The sequence below is a fragment of the Grammomys surdaster genome, unplaced genomic scaffold (assembly GCF_004785775.1).
Source record: "Grammomys surdaster isolate TR1022 unplaced genomic scaffold, NIH_TR_1.0 234, whole genome shotgun sequence".
In the NCBI taxonomy this organism is placed as follows: Eukaryota; Metazoa; Chordata; class Mammalia; order Rodentia; family Muridae; genus Grammomys; species Grammomys surdaster.
The window spans coordinates 1,600,700-1,614,656 of record NW_021604679.1 but is presented as its reverse complement, the minus strand read 5'-3'; the positions used below and the strand labels follow the sequence as shown (position 1 = coordinate 1,614,656).

The window sequence follows — 13,957 nt, the reverse complement described above, 5'->3', positions numbered from 1 at the left end:
TAAAATAAATACATTAATGGAAACATTAAAACAAGAATACATATTTTAAAAAGAATATACAAAGTGTTAGATATCAAAAATATTTGATGAGAAACAGGCTTAGAGTGTTATCTTCAGAGAACACCTAGGGTAGAATATCAGTTCTGATTGTCCCAGAGAAACTGGGACTATTTCACAGTGAGTTTTTGGAGTTATTTAACTAATATATGGAACCACTAAAAGTGGTGACTGAGAAACAGCAAATGCACTTAGTAGAATGTAGTATCTTAAAAATACAGCCATTTTTGTGAGTAATTTGGCTCTGGAAAACCATAAGATATCTTAAAAAGTAAATTTATTAATGATTAATACAAAGATGACAAAGATAATATGTTTCATGAATGATTCAACAAGAAAGTATGTCTATATTAGTTTATGCGTTTGAATAGACTGTGTGTGGTTGATTGGATTCTTGTCTTCTAGTTTTCTATTTAGCTAGAACTGCAGACTGTGCCTTTAAATGAAATGTCTGTGGATCAGAGAGTTAACGGGATGTCAGAAGTACAATGAATGACCAGTGTCCATATAAGTGACGGGGTGGACATGAAAATACAGGAGCTGTAAGAGGGAAGAAGGCCACAAGGTGGAGGCAGAGAGTGGAGAGAGCCAGCCATTATCCAGCAAAAACAAGGAGAACTAGAAGCCCCATTCATGTAAGCAAAACAAAATAATGATAACAAAAAAACTTAATTTCAACTGCCACCCTGTATAAAAAAGTTTGAGAATCACAGACAAATCAGAAAATACCGTATCATAACATACACTTTATCACATACTAGATAATTATGTTAGTTTTCAATAGTACATTCTTTTTTAAAAATTTTGTGGACAAACACACTTTCATATGTTGCAGGTGAATTATCATAAGATAGGTCAGCTGGCATGTGGAAATTTTAAAAATTATAATTATATAGATTCCTTGGACCTGAAATTCCTCTTTTAGAAATTTACTCTATAGATAATTTAAAACCCGCAGTGTAATAATATGAATCAAGATGGAACATTGTATCTTTCTTTGTAGTAGTAGAAATGTATAAAGCATACTCAACTTTCATTAATTATGCCATGAATTATCATAAAAATAAAAAGATGCAAAAGTTTGTTGGGTCTAGGGTTAGCAAACTATAGCTTGTGATGCTTAATCTTTTTAAAGCTTTCCGTATTTCAGGTGTGTGTGTGTGTGTGTGTGTGTGTGTGCGTGCGCGCACATGCACAACATACATGCAAATGTCTGCAGAGGCCACAGAGGGCATCAGTTCCCCTGTAACTGGTGTTACAGGTGTTTGTGAACTTCCTGGTGTGGGCGGTGGGACCAAAACCTAGATCCTCTGCAAAAACGGGCAGTTCTCTTAACTGCTGAGTCATTTTTCCAGCTCCCCCCTACCCTGTACTTGTCTAATTTTTATTGCCAATTTGATAATATTTAAGATCACCTTAGAGATAGACTTCTGCACATGCCTGTGGAGGAGTTTCCAGAGAGGCTTAAATGAAGTAGGACCCACCCTGATTGTAGGTAACACTGTTCATTCGCTCAACAGAAGTCCTGCACTGAATGAAAGGGAGAAGACAAAGAGTCCTAGCATAGCATCTGTCTCTCTGATTCCTGACTATAGATGCAATGTGATTGGTCACTCACACTCCTATAGACACACCTTCCTCATAGTCATATAGTGTACTTCAAACCAAGAGCCAGAAGAAACATACCCTTCCTTAAATTGTCCTTTTCATGTATTTTGTAACAGGAACAAGAAAGGTATAGATAAATCTAGCAAGTTCTGACTTGATACCCAAAGTCCTTTGTGACTAAGCTATATTACATATTTTCAAGGGATGCTGGGCCACTCAGGAGTTGGTTGGTTGTGACAAAAATTAACTCTGATCAGAAAAGTCAAGCGTATGTGCTCTCTGGGCCATTACAGGAAGAATCTGTAATCTTTTCCTTTAGAGTACTATTACATGTGTTCCAGGTATAGAAAGATAGATCTAGAAGTATGTGAATATTTTGGATGGCTATACATTCTACATATATGCTATGTATAGACCTATATCTATACAGATATGCATATCTAAGACATACATGTTTTTATATACATATTCAGAAAATAACAGACTATATCATGATGTGAATATAGCATTTTTTGTTGTTGTTTTTTGTTTTTCAAGACAGGGTTTCTCTGTGTAGTCCTGGCTGTCCTGGAACTCACTCTGTAGACCAGGCTGGCCTCGAACTCAGAAATCTGCCTGCCTCTGCCTCCCAAGTGCTGGGATTAAAGGCGTGCGCCACCACTGCCCGGCGAATTTATAACAAGGGAGTCTTAGTGAATGCTGGAGTTTTACTTTTCTGTTAAGAAACATTTGCAAACATGAAGGCTTTCCTGAAAGGGGATGCTAGGTAGATTGGGTAAGGAGATGCTCTCAATTTATATGTGTTTTTCTATTTTGCAAAATTCTTGATCTCACATGAAACCCTACTTATTTAAGAGTTATAGATGCCAAATTTTTAAATGTCATCAATAAATTTTGTCTAGATATTTTCAATTTGGATAACTACAAGGGAGAGATGAACACACCAATGGAGAAACTGCTGCCATGCACAGTGAACAGAAGCACACCAGCTTGGAGCTAGGCAGACCTACACTCCATCTCAGTTTAAGCCTTTTCTAATTTCATTACAGTTTCATAAATAACTAAAGTACTTGACTTTCCACGTTCTTATATTAGTAGGCATAGTGTGCTCGGCTGCAGCAAATGGAGACTTCTTATGAGAAACCCATGCAGAGATAGCTTCTTGCACAGCAAAGAGGAGATTTTTCCTTTCATAAGGAGGAAGCTCTATTTTACACCTAGCAACAGCAAGAATACACGTAACAATCTTTGTAAACGTTAATGAATTTTGGTTTTGGTGTCAGTGATGTCATGAGCTGAACTTATAATATTTATAATAACTTCTCTAAATTCTTGCAAAACCAGTGGAGAGACAAAAATGAAACACAGAGATGTAAAGAAAACGAACATTTCTGACAGTCAAGAGGTCATAAGGTAGGCCAGCACATTTACTTACATCAATGTAGCTGGCATTTATGTAGGTGGACCCTGCATCTCCATTTATTTCAGAGAGTTCAACACGGTTATAATCATCTGTTTCAAGAAAAGAAAATTAATACTGATATAAAGAGTAGTCATACAGTGTTGTATATACAGAAACTCAGTTCCAAAGTGTACTCACAGGGAAGAATGTCAACATAACGGTTTTTATTCTGGTTATGGGGCTTTCGGGCATCTTTGATGGGAAACTTGCTGAATACCCGTGGAATGCTCTGAAAGATACAAATAGTCTTTGGGTTAAGGAAGATTCCCAAAAGAAGGAAGTGAAATAGAATGAGAGAGGTAAGAAGGGAGGAAGGGAAGAAAGGAGGGAGAGAGAAAGAAAGAAGGAAGGAAGGAAGGAGAAAGAGATAGGGAGAAAGGGTGAAAAGGAAGAAGGGAGGTAGAAGAAAGGATTGAAGGAGAGAGAAATAGGGGTGGGGAGGGAGGAAGGGAGAAAGGGAGGAAAGAAAGAGGGAGGAAGTAATGGAAAGAGTTTTATTTTATGTCAGTTATCACTGGGGGTAAATGAAAATATATCCTTTATACTGACAACTACTGTATATTAGGTAGATGAAAGTAACTTTTTTATGAATTCTGAAAAATGTATTTTTTTTAAAAAAATGACAGAACAATTAAGCTAAATTTAATTCCAAAACAAATTTAATGTTAAACAAAAAATATAAAATCACTTAGTGACTTATTATCAGATAGTCATCTAGAATACAAGGACAAAATGAGCCAAAACTGTTCGGGACAGGACTTGATACTCAGAGAAAATGCACTAGAGCATTATGGTGCAAGGTTTACCAGCTTCCTATTGTGGATGTCCTTGCTAGCCTCTCTGAATCCCTCATCTATAAATATTGGAGTAACATATGTCTATATTATATTTCTGTGTTCAGTGGATTAATTATTAAGACAAATAGTTATACAAATATACATAACATGGAATCATCTTGATGACTATGTGGAATTTCTTACTCTCTGTCTAGGATGACACATACCTGAAATTCAGCCAGGAACAGTCTACCCTCATCAGCAATCTTTCTTTTGTATGTTTCCAACAAAATGTCAGAATGAATGGGCTCCACATCCATCAACTGCTTTTCATCATCTGTAAACAAGTTAGAGTCAAGACCAGTGCTGTCTGTCCATCGAATCTGCATGTGCTAATGGAGTTCATACCTTAACTATTTCCCTTATCCCTAACTGTGTGAGACATTTCATTCATAGGTAAGAATTTGCCTATAAATTAAGGATGTCTAAATCTTGTACCTCATCCTTTGTCTGGCTTTGTCCTGTTCCCTCTGTGAGGATGAGCTTCTTTCTCCTAAATGGTCCCTTACCAACTGTTATCATTATTAGCCATCCATATATATTTTGCTTGATAACAGTCAATTTGTAGTACTTGACAGATTTCTATATGCAACAATTATTATTTTCTCTTTATTTCTCCCTTTTGTTCTCTCTCTTTCTCCCCATCAGCCTCACACATGCTAGGCAAGCTATCCACACAGGAGCTCCACCCAAGACTTTATTTTTAACTTTTGTTAAGTACTGTAATTGTACAGATGATAAGAGAAGATAATTAATGCTATTCTGCCCACTATTTGTCTTAATTTGGTTACCCTATACTGTCAAATAAATTATATTTATATTGTATCTCCAGAATAAATAAGAAAAAAAAACATTATATAGAGTGTAATATAACTTTCTGTGAGGAAAATAAAACAATACAGATGAGTACTGAGAGCCCCTCTTTTCTTTCCATCGGATCAATTCCTTCATGAGAGAACTTTCATGACAAGCTATATTTACATTCAGGACTTGACAAAACATGGTTGGTTTTTACAAGATACATTTGTTTTATTTGAGTCACATGCATAAGTTTTCCCTGCATGTATGCACATGCACCACTTGTGTGCCATGCCTGTACAGGCCCGAAGACGGTATCTGATTCCCTGGGACTGGATTTTAGGGCAATTGTGAGTGGCCGAGTGGATGCTCAGAACTAACCCAAGGCCTCTTCCAGAGCAGCCAGTGCTGTTTACCTCTGAGCTGTCTGCCTAGCCCCAGAAACCATGGTTTAAAAGGCTAAGGAAATGTGTGTTGTCACACACACAAACATTTCTCCTTGTCTCCCATCTCCTGTTTCTGTTCATGCTCTGGGTGTCATGTTAACTGTCCCCATTGCTAGAGGAAGAAAGAAGTTGTCCATGAGTGTGGCATAGTTATCTTACTGGTCACAATAAACTTTGTTTTTTCAAACACCATGATCACTTTGGCTAGTTTTTCTGGGTGATGGGAGATATCTAGACCTCACTGAGGCTGACCTGAAGGCTGTGTTTAGAGCGGGTAAGGTCTAAAGTATTCCTAGTTGCAACTGGTACTAATTACAAGAGAAAACATCTGATACTTCCAATCCACCTTAACTCTGGAAACTGTATTTGACCCTCTGCCTAGGGATAGTTAGACCTTTCTTTCTCCCTCTCCCCTCAGCTTAACAGGACTAACACTCCAGACATGTGATCTTTTTTACTTTATCTATTCATTTGCATGCACTGATTTCCATATCCTCACCCAGTTAAGGGGGAGAAAACATTTAAATAAAGTGGAACCTCCCTGCCTTCCCAGTGTCTGCACCCTGGTTATGGGAGGGTATTCAACAAAGATGTGAGCAAATAAAGCCATATCAGGTTGGGATAGTCTCTAACAGGGACCAAAACTATGGAGCTCCAAAGAACCAGCCCAAAAGCTACTGCACACCGCTTGGTACCTCTTGTTGTCTGAAGGAAACCCTTCACACAGGAGGTAACCCAAGACAGAGATGTCTTCAAATTCAGTGTCATAAATAAGAGAAAAAGTAAATTGTTACTTTAATTTTTACAAGCACAGTTTAAATATCTCTAATGATTTTTATTGGATCCAGTCTTTAAAAGCTAAAGAAATTACATAACAATTGGAAGAAGACATCTCCTTCTTTTAAATAAAGTGTTTTTATCTTATTCATCATTTTGCTTTCAGTGGGAGGATCCACTGTCACGCCCTGACAAAACCTGAAAATACTCCATATCATGACATCACTGTGGAATACCACCTGCCTTCCTCACTAGTTGGACTGATGTTTCCCAGCAGTCTTAGCAAACCAAATTCCTGCCCTCCCCACAGTTTTCTTTCTTTTGTTTTTATTGGATGTTTTATTTACATTTCATATGTTATCCCCTAGACACATCCCTCCACACCCAGGAACCCCCTATCGCCTCACCCCTCCTCCTGCTTCTCTGCAGATATACCCCTACCTACCCACCCACTCCCACCTCCCCACCCTCAAATTTCCACCCACTGGGGCATCCAGCCTTCATAAGACCTAGGATCTCTTCTCCCAGCTATGCCCGACAGGGCCCTCCACCCTTACATATACAGCTGGAGCCATGGATCCCTCCCTAAGTGCTCCCAGGCTGGTGGTTTAGACCCTGGGAGCTCTGGTTGGTTGGTATTGTTGCTCTCCTCATGGGGCTGCAAACCCTTTCTATCTTTATGCACAACCATGTACAGTGCACAGCTATAAAATTTACCATGCTGCTCTTGTTCATCAACACACCTAGCTTCCTCTCTTCGATTCCCAATCCTTGAAGAGCAGAGACCATGGCCTGTCACTGTGACATTTTCAGTGCCACAGATAATATTTGTGATAATATTGTGATTAAAAACTTCACATAGATGGCTACATTTTGGAACAGATGAATTTGTTTCATGTCAATGGACAAAGCCCAGATTGAATTAAAGATGCCCAGCCCTTCTTTTAAAGTAAGTGGACTTGAATTCAGAGAAATAATATTCATCAGACAAAATTATTCATACTCACCCCTTTCAACAAGTTCCTGTTGTTCATCTAAATTACTGTGAAAATAAAATAAGTTTCTTTATTTGTAAGAACATGGCATTTAGTTGACATGCAGCTTAAGCAAGCAAATATCATTTTATAAATGTACTAAGTGGAAGGAGAAGTACAGACGAAGATCACAGAAGAGGGGGAGGAGCAGAGGGAGGAGAGGAAAGAGGATGAAAGATGGAAAAGAGGAGAGGGAAAACAGGAACTTGGCAAAAGTGAAGAAAGCAACGGGAGCAAAGAAAGCAACCAAGAGTTGCCTGCACATTTCAGAAGAGGGAGAAAAAATTAAGTGAATTCTCCCAGTTTTTCATAAATTTTTATCTTATTAGGCAAAGAAATGAACACACTGCCCAGAACGTCCCTCCTTTACATTTGCGGTCCCCAGATTGGTTTCCTCCACTGAGGATTCAAAGAAAAGATACACATTTTCTTTGTTACACTGATTATTATTATTAAAACAAGCTCAAAATACCATTAAAAAACCTAGAGTATAAGTACTTATAGGAAGCCAATAATTCCATTTTAAGTCTTTGACCCAATATTCAGATGTGAATTAAGTTCATACTGTCTTCTCTGGTCCACTGCTCAGGCAATGAATTTTGGATGCCAGCTTGAAACATTATTACAACAGTCATTGGCTCCTAATTCATAATTAATTGTCTCTTACCTGGATCTTTTCTTACGCAGTTCATAGATTTTATACAAAACAACCAGCAGGGCTATTGTTGTCACAATAATCAGAAACACCAGGAATATAATCAGTGCTTTAGCATTATCTAGAAATAAAAAGTGATACACAAGAGGTTATTACTTCAAATACTTTGCTAGACCATGAGTAACCTTCATGAAGTAGAATTTTAATATTTTTCATTTATTGTGAAGAGTCAAAGCTAAAATTTTAGAATAAATTTTAGAATAATGAAATACATTAAAATCTTGCTTTTACAATTTGGGGCTCTGTTATTTCAAAATTCCCAAGGCATTTATATTTAAAGAGACTAATTAGAATATAGATGAGTACTTCCATTTCTTTTCATTAAATAATGTACTTTTGTAGAAAACTATCATTTAGATTTAATTCCCTTTCAGAGACTCATTTTAAAGAAATCAATGAGGTAATGTAGTTATTACAGTTTTCAGAAAGGAACTCATAGTTTACCATTCAGCACAAAAGTGGGTAGCCTCCTAAGGGATTCATAAAAGCTTCTATCCCACAAAGATAAATCTCTTACATGTTCACTGGGGAATAAAACCAATTAACCAAGAGATAAAATGTATTTCATTTGACAGTGAGGATTAACGCTTTCCTTAGCTTGAGCTTTCACTAAGAACCAATGTGCACCACACTCATAGGGAAAACAGAGCAAAGCACTGTTGGCAATATCTTTATGCTGGGTTACATGCCATCCTTTTCATGCACATGATGGAAATATAATATACCTATGAAGTGACATCACAGTTTGGACCCCAGAGCCAGGCTGGTGAGCTTCCAACCTTAGGTCTTACTTCCTAGGAGGGAATTTGGCCAGAAACCTACCACCTTTGCACATCAAGTTCCTTAATTCCAAAAATGAGGCTAAATAGTTTGGTTCTATTAAATTCTAGAATGTGTAGAACACAGAGAAAAGTAGCTATTCAAAACCCCAATCCTGCTTTTTGTATTTTATTGTCAATATTGATGCCTCACATATCAGAACATAATCAATTAGCACACACATCAGTAGCACAGATACACATCAAACATTACATTCAAGAAATCAGTCTCATTTAAAGGGCTACCAAAAATATTTGTGCAAATAGATCCTCTTAAAAATTTTAATGAAAGGAACATTCACATATCTATTAAGTGATCAAATCTATTAATTTGACTTTTATGATGCTATAATTTGTATAAGTTGCAGATATTTATGAAATACATATAAGCAAATAATGAATCAATGTATGGATGCAAAATAAAACAGTTTCGTTCAAACAAATGCATACATATAGAGGTAGAAAAATAGGCCAGGATGACTTACAAGATGTTGCATAATTTTTCTTAACTGGCTCTCCCAGGTACACTCCATTGTGAAAATAGACCTAAGTTTCAGTTTAAAAAAAAGAAGAAAATAATTTAGTTTTCTACTATGAATGTATGGCATGTTATAAACTGTATATTATTTTTCATAGAATGCTGATTGTTTTCATCAAAAACTTCTGAGATAAATCTAAACCTTTAATGTTATTTTGCTGTATGTTTTTAAAAAGATAGAAAAAAGTGTTTATCAACCTTAGGAATTACGTCAGTAATAAATAGAAATGGAAGAACAAATGAAAAAGTTCACAAAATAAAACCAAAGATTAATAATTAGAGGTATAGTAAATAGACAAAAATTAAAGCTGTCTATTAATATGCTAGTGTGCTCACATTTTATTTTTAAAGTAACCTTGCTATTGACAAGAGTTTAGTGTAGAATGCACACATTTTTAAGGGTAAAATACATGAAAAACTGCAGTGTAGAAATAATAATCACAAACACCAAGAGCTTATAAAATGTAATACAAATAAAGAAAATCAACTTGATATCAAGTTAAACTGAGAGGATGCAGAAACAGATCACTGGTGAATATAAGATATCTCAATATTCATAAACAAAATTTTATCAATTACCTCTTATAAAGCAATAAAATTCACAGGAATAAAATTTTAAGATCCACAAATGCATACATACACACACACACACACACACACACACACACACACACACACACACACACAAACTCCAGAACAAACAATCTTCTTTAAGAATCCATTAAATTCTGTTTGCAGGCTTTTAGATATAACTGACAATCCATGGAGGAACAAGACACATTTTTTTCCAAACCGTGGTAATAATGATCAAAACGATTTTTTTTTCATATGTGGAGAAGATACAACAAGAAAAATACATCAAAACAAATCATTAGAAATAAAGTATGAATAATGAAACAAGTATAAATATCTTTAATAGAGCTGGTTAGGCTGAATAAAGACGAGATGATTACACCCTCATGAGAGTGTGCATGTTGTGTTAGGGACACAAATGGATGTGGAAATACATTATGGTAAGTGAAATGAAGAAAACCAGAGAGCTGTTTGTGCAGTCAGAGAAGGAATGACTAAATGAAAATCATCTCCTAATTTGAATTTTATGTTTATAATGTTCACTCATAGATCCCAGAATAACATAATGTTTGAAGAGAGAAAGAAGAGAATCTCAGGAAGAAAGGCAAGCAATAGTTAAAGTAATCAACAAGATAAAGCTTCAGTGTTGTGGGACTAAAGGAAACAGTGTGCCAAGAGCTCTGTGGCCACTGGGGAAGCTGCACACTGTGGAATCGAATGCAGGATGACTTGGTAATAGCACACTATTTCACCATATGGAATACTCTTCTGAAAGAAATGGCATACTTAGTCAAGAAGATATCTGCAAGAACAAATGATTGTGAAAGACAATGTAGATGAGTCTCAAAGAATGTCTCTATATTAAATGGACTAAATGGATGTCTAGGGTACTAATCATCCTTATACTACTGAAAGTTGTACAGCACTGAAAGCAAGAGTGAAATATTTCCAAAATGCAACAAAAGTTCTGCATACCACACAGATGTCAATCACGTGATCTACCTGTCTATTGAATAATCTCCTTGGTGAATATATGTCCAAGGAGTTAATAATATATTAAAATATTTATTCAATAATACATTGAAATAATAATATACCATAAAAGGAAGAAATATTTTTCCTCTTAGAATATGAAGTGTTTTGCATTAAATAATCCATTACTGTAATTCACCGTATCAGTAAGTCAGACTATGTAAATACCACTTCAGTACCATTTAAAATAGCACTACATACATTAATATATATATAATTCCAAACTACTTGTCAAGACTATTCCTGGTTGTCAACTTGACTACGTCTAGAATTAACTAAAACTCAAGCATCTAGGCATACTTGTGAAGAATTCTTTTTTTTCTCTATTGAATTATTTGAAGTAGAAATACTCAATTTAAATCCAGATATTTAGAAATGGTAAGATCGACCTTAAATGTGAGTCACATCCTTTTGGTGGAAGCTTATATAAAGAACAAGGAAGAAGAAAACATTTGCTCTTTGCCTGCTTTCCCTCCCTCTTGCTAGCAACCTATTCTGTCACTGACATTAGAGTCTACTTCTTCAGGATTCTGGCATGTACTGAATACCAGAGTAGATGAACCATAGCCTGTGAGCTACTACTTGTTAAAATTTATAATCCAATAAGGTGATATGCAAAAACACTTAGAATGAAAAAAAATAAAATAAAACAATGAAGTGGATCCACTGTCAAGATCATACTGTGATGGTTAATGCTGATTGTCAAAGTGACAAGATCTATAATCACCTATGGGGGTGAGAGGGAATCTCGGGACATATCTGTGAAGGACTTTCAATATTGAGTTAATTGAGGGGTGAGACCTACTCTAAATGTGGGTAGCACATTCCATGCTAGACTAAATAATAAATAACATTTATTATTTCTTAGTAGTAAATAATAAAAAGACTCAATAGTAAAGACAAACGAGGCTTGGCCAGTTGCCTCATATTCCTGCCGTCTTCCCTTCCCCACCAGAATGTATTGTACTCCCTCCAATTTTAAGCAAAAATAAGTTCTTTCATCCTTACCTTAATTTGTCAGGTATTTAGACATAGCAACAAGGTGATTAGCTAATGTAGAAAACCAGGGACTAAAGAGATGACTCATCAGATAAAACTTCTTGCTACATAAGTCTCGCAACCTAAATTCAATCCCTCGAACTCATGGTAGAAAAAGAAAATTGACTTCCCAGATGTGTCCTCTACCTTCTATATTTGTACACTATAGTACATATGTACCCAAATTCACACACACATGTGCCTTCATAAATAAAGTAAAAAATTACAAAGAAAATTGCTCTGAGGAATGGCAGCATTGCTGTGATACACCTGAGCACAGGATTCTTACTTCTTTGGAACTGGTTTATGCAAAGAAGGAAGAAGAGTTCAGAGCTTCATTCTAAAGAATGCCTAGAACGCTTGTAAGCAGAACATGATATATAACTGTGATAGGGATCCAAGGACCACAGTGCCACGAGAAAGGCATAGTGCCCAGCTCACGGATTTTCAGAGGCTGGAGGGAATCCAGGGCTGAGTGTATCATGCATGTGATACATTTTGACAAAGAATCTGGCTAGATTCTTTCTGTGGCTGGGATAATAGAGAACCAAAAAGGAAGTGGATTAACTTCTTTGGTGAAGGAAATCTGAAGACAGTATAGTGTTCAGGCTACAGCACAGTTACTGCTCACTGCTCTCATTCAGGTCTCCAGTAAGACCGAGGAAAAACATAAAAATGTAAAGTGTGGTGGAGATTATGTGTGAGCCAGTTGGAAGGTGAACACAAGGTGAGCTTAGTAGGTGGAAGGTTATGGCTTAAAAGTTATGCACAAGTGAACTTAGGATAGTTAGTACTGATCATCACCTTGACAGGTCTGGACATTTCTAAGCATGTGTATGAAGGAGAAGGGTTAAATGCTCAAGGAAAACCAATTCAAAATGCAGCATAACTCAATGGTCTATGGTCAGAAGTGGAGTGAAAGTTAAAGAGTGAGCTGGGCACTAACATCCATCCCTCTGTTTCTGAATACAGATGCAATGTAATCAATTTTATCAGGCTCCTGACATGAAGCCTTCCTTCAAACTAGAAGCCAAAACCAGATTTTTCTTCCTTAAGTTTTCTTTGTATTGAGTAGAAATTATTAAAGACATTAAGAAAAATGATTATTTATTCATAAACATGTTTCCCAAATGCTGTTTATGTTAGAGATCAATATAGATGTGATTAGTAGAATATGATAAAAACTATATGCTAGGATTCCATGTAACTATTGGAAATTAAGTAACAAAAAAGTTAATGATAAAACATTACAGGAAAAAAGTGCCAGACTGTCTTAAAAATGGTTATGTTTTTCTATTGCATAGAAAATTTCAAATAAATAACAGAAAAATCTATATGATGTTAATTCACAAGAAAACAATAGGTATCTTATGGTTCTTTATGTTCAAATGTTTTTTAATTTATTTTAGTAGTTTCTAACTTCAAATCACACTTAAGATTTTGTAGTTGAAAACTTAATGAAAATAAACATTTGGCAAAGTGAACATCTGCTGCTAAGGAAATGGCTCCTAACAGGCACACGAACAATGATTTCCCCACAGTTAAGTCATTTTGAAGTAGCAAATATCCTGAGAAAATTTTGCCATTAAGCATTGCTTTTCATTCCAGAGAGCAAACACTTAGCATCAAATTGCTGACGTTCTAACATGCTGATCACGAGTCATCAGAGATCCATAAGTCCATGCAAGTACCTGTCATTAATGCCACGCAAGTACTAAGTATTAAACACCATAATATATCTTAGGAAGGCTGTGATTATGGAACACAAGACCTTACCAGAAACTCATACTCAGTTGAATAGTAGAGATCCTCTACATCAAATTTACATGTTGACTGGTTTTCATTTTTAACTAGAGAACCTCCATATTTGACTTCCAAAATGTAAAACTTTTCAGGGCCATTAATTTTAGAAGGAGGTTCACATGTGACACTTATACTATTTTCTGTCTTCCGGGAGGTTTTCATCCCATTGACCTTGCTTGGATCTATCAAAATGAAAAAAATATTTTAATATTTTGATATGTGAAAGTTTAAATACCTTGAAGCATGAGTACAATGTAAACTATTCTCAGTGTTGGTCTGCATCACGAGAACACAGATTCAAGCTTATTTTAAAACCTTAATACTTGCATGTAATTAAAATGGTATAAAAGGTAAAAGGAGAAGGGGGCATGGGATAGGGATTTCTAGGGAGGGGAAATGGGGAAAGGGGATGACATCTGAAA

The 13,957-nt window shown here is 36.0% G+C and overlaps 1 protein-coding gene across 6 annotated transcripts in view; it reads right to left on the bottom strand.

The window, feature by feature from the left end:
* The window catches only part of Ptprc (protein tyrosine phosphatase receptor type C), a 104,715-nt gene that overhangs the window by 19,843 nt on the left and 70,915 nt on the right, over nt 1-13,957 (bottom strand). For all 6 annotated transcript variants that reach the window (XM_028773775.1, XM_028773774.1, XM_028773776.1 and 3 more), the window contains 7 exons: nt 13,509-13,717; nt 9,037-9,097; nt 7,686-7,794; nt 6,992-7,026; nt 4,131-4,240; nt 3,266-3,356; nt 3,101-3,177 (listed from right to left, as the gene is read on the bottom strand). In XM_028773775.1, coding sequence (XP_028629608.1) covers nt 3,101-3,177; nt 3,266-3,356; nt 4,131-4,240; nt 6,992-7,026; nt 7,686-7,794; nt 9,037-9,097; nt 13,509-13,717 — 692 coding nt within the window. The remainder of the gene's footprint in view (nt 1-3,100; nt 3,178-3,265; nt 3,357-4,130; nt 4,241-6,991; nt 7,027-7,685; nt 7,795-9,036; nt 9,098-13,508; nt 13,718-13,957) is intronic.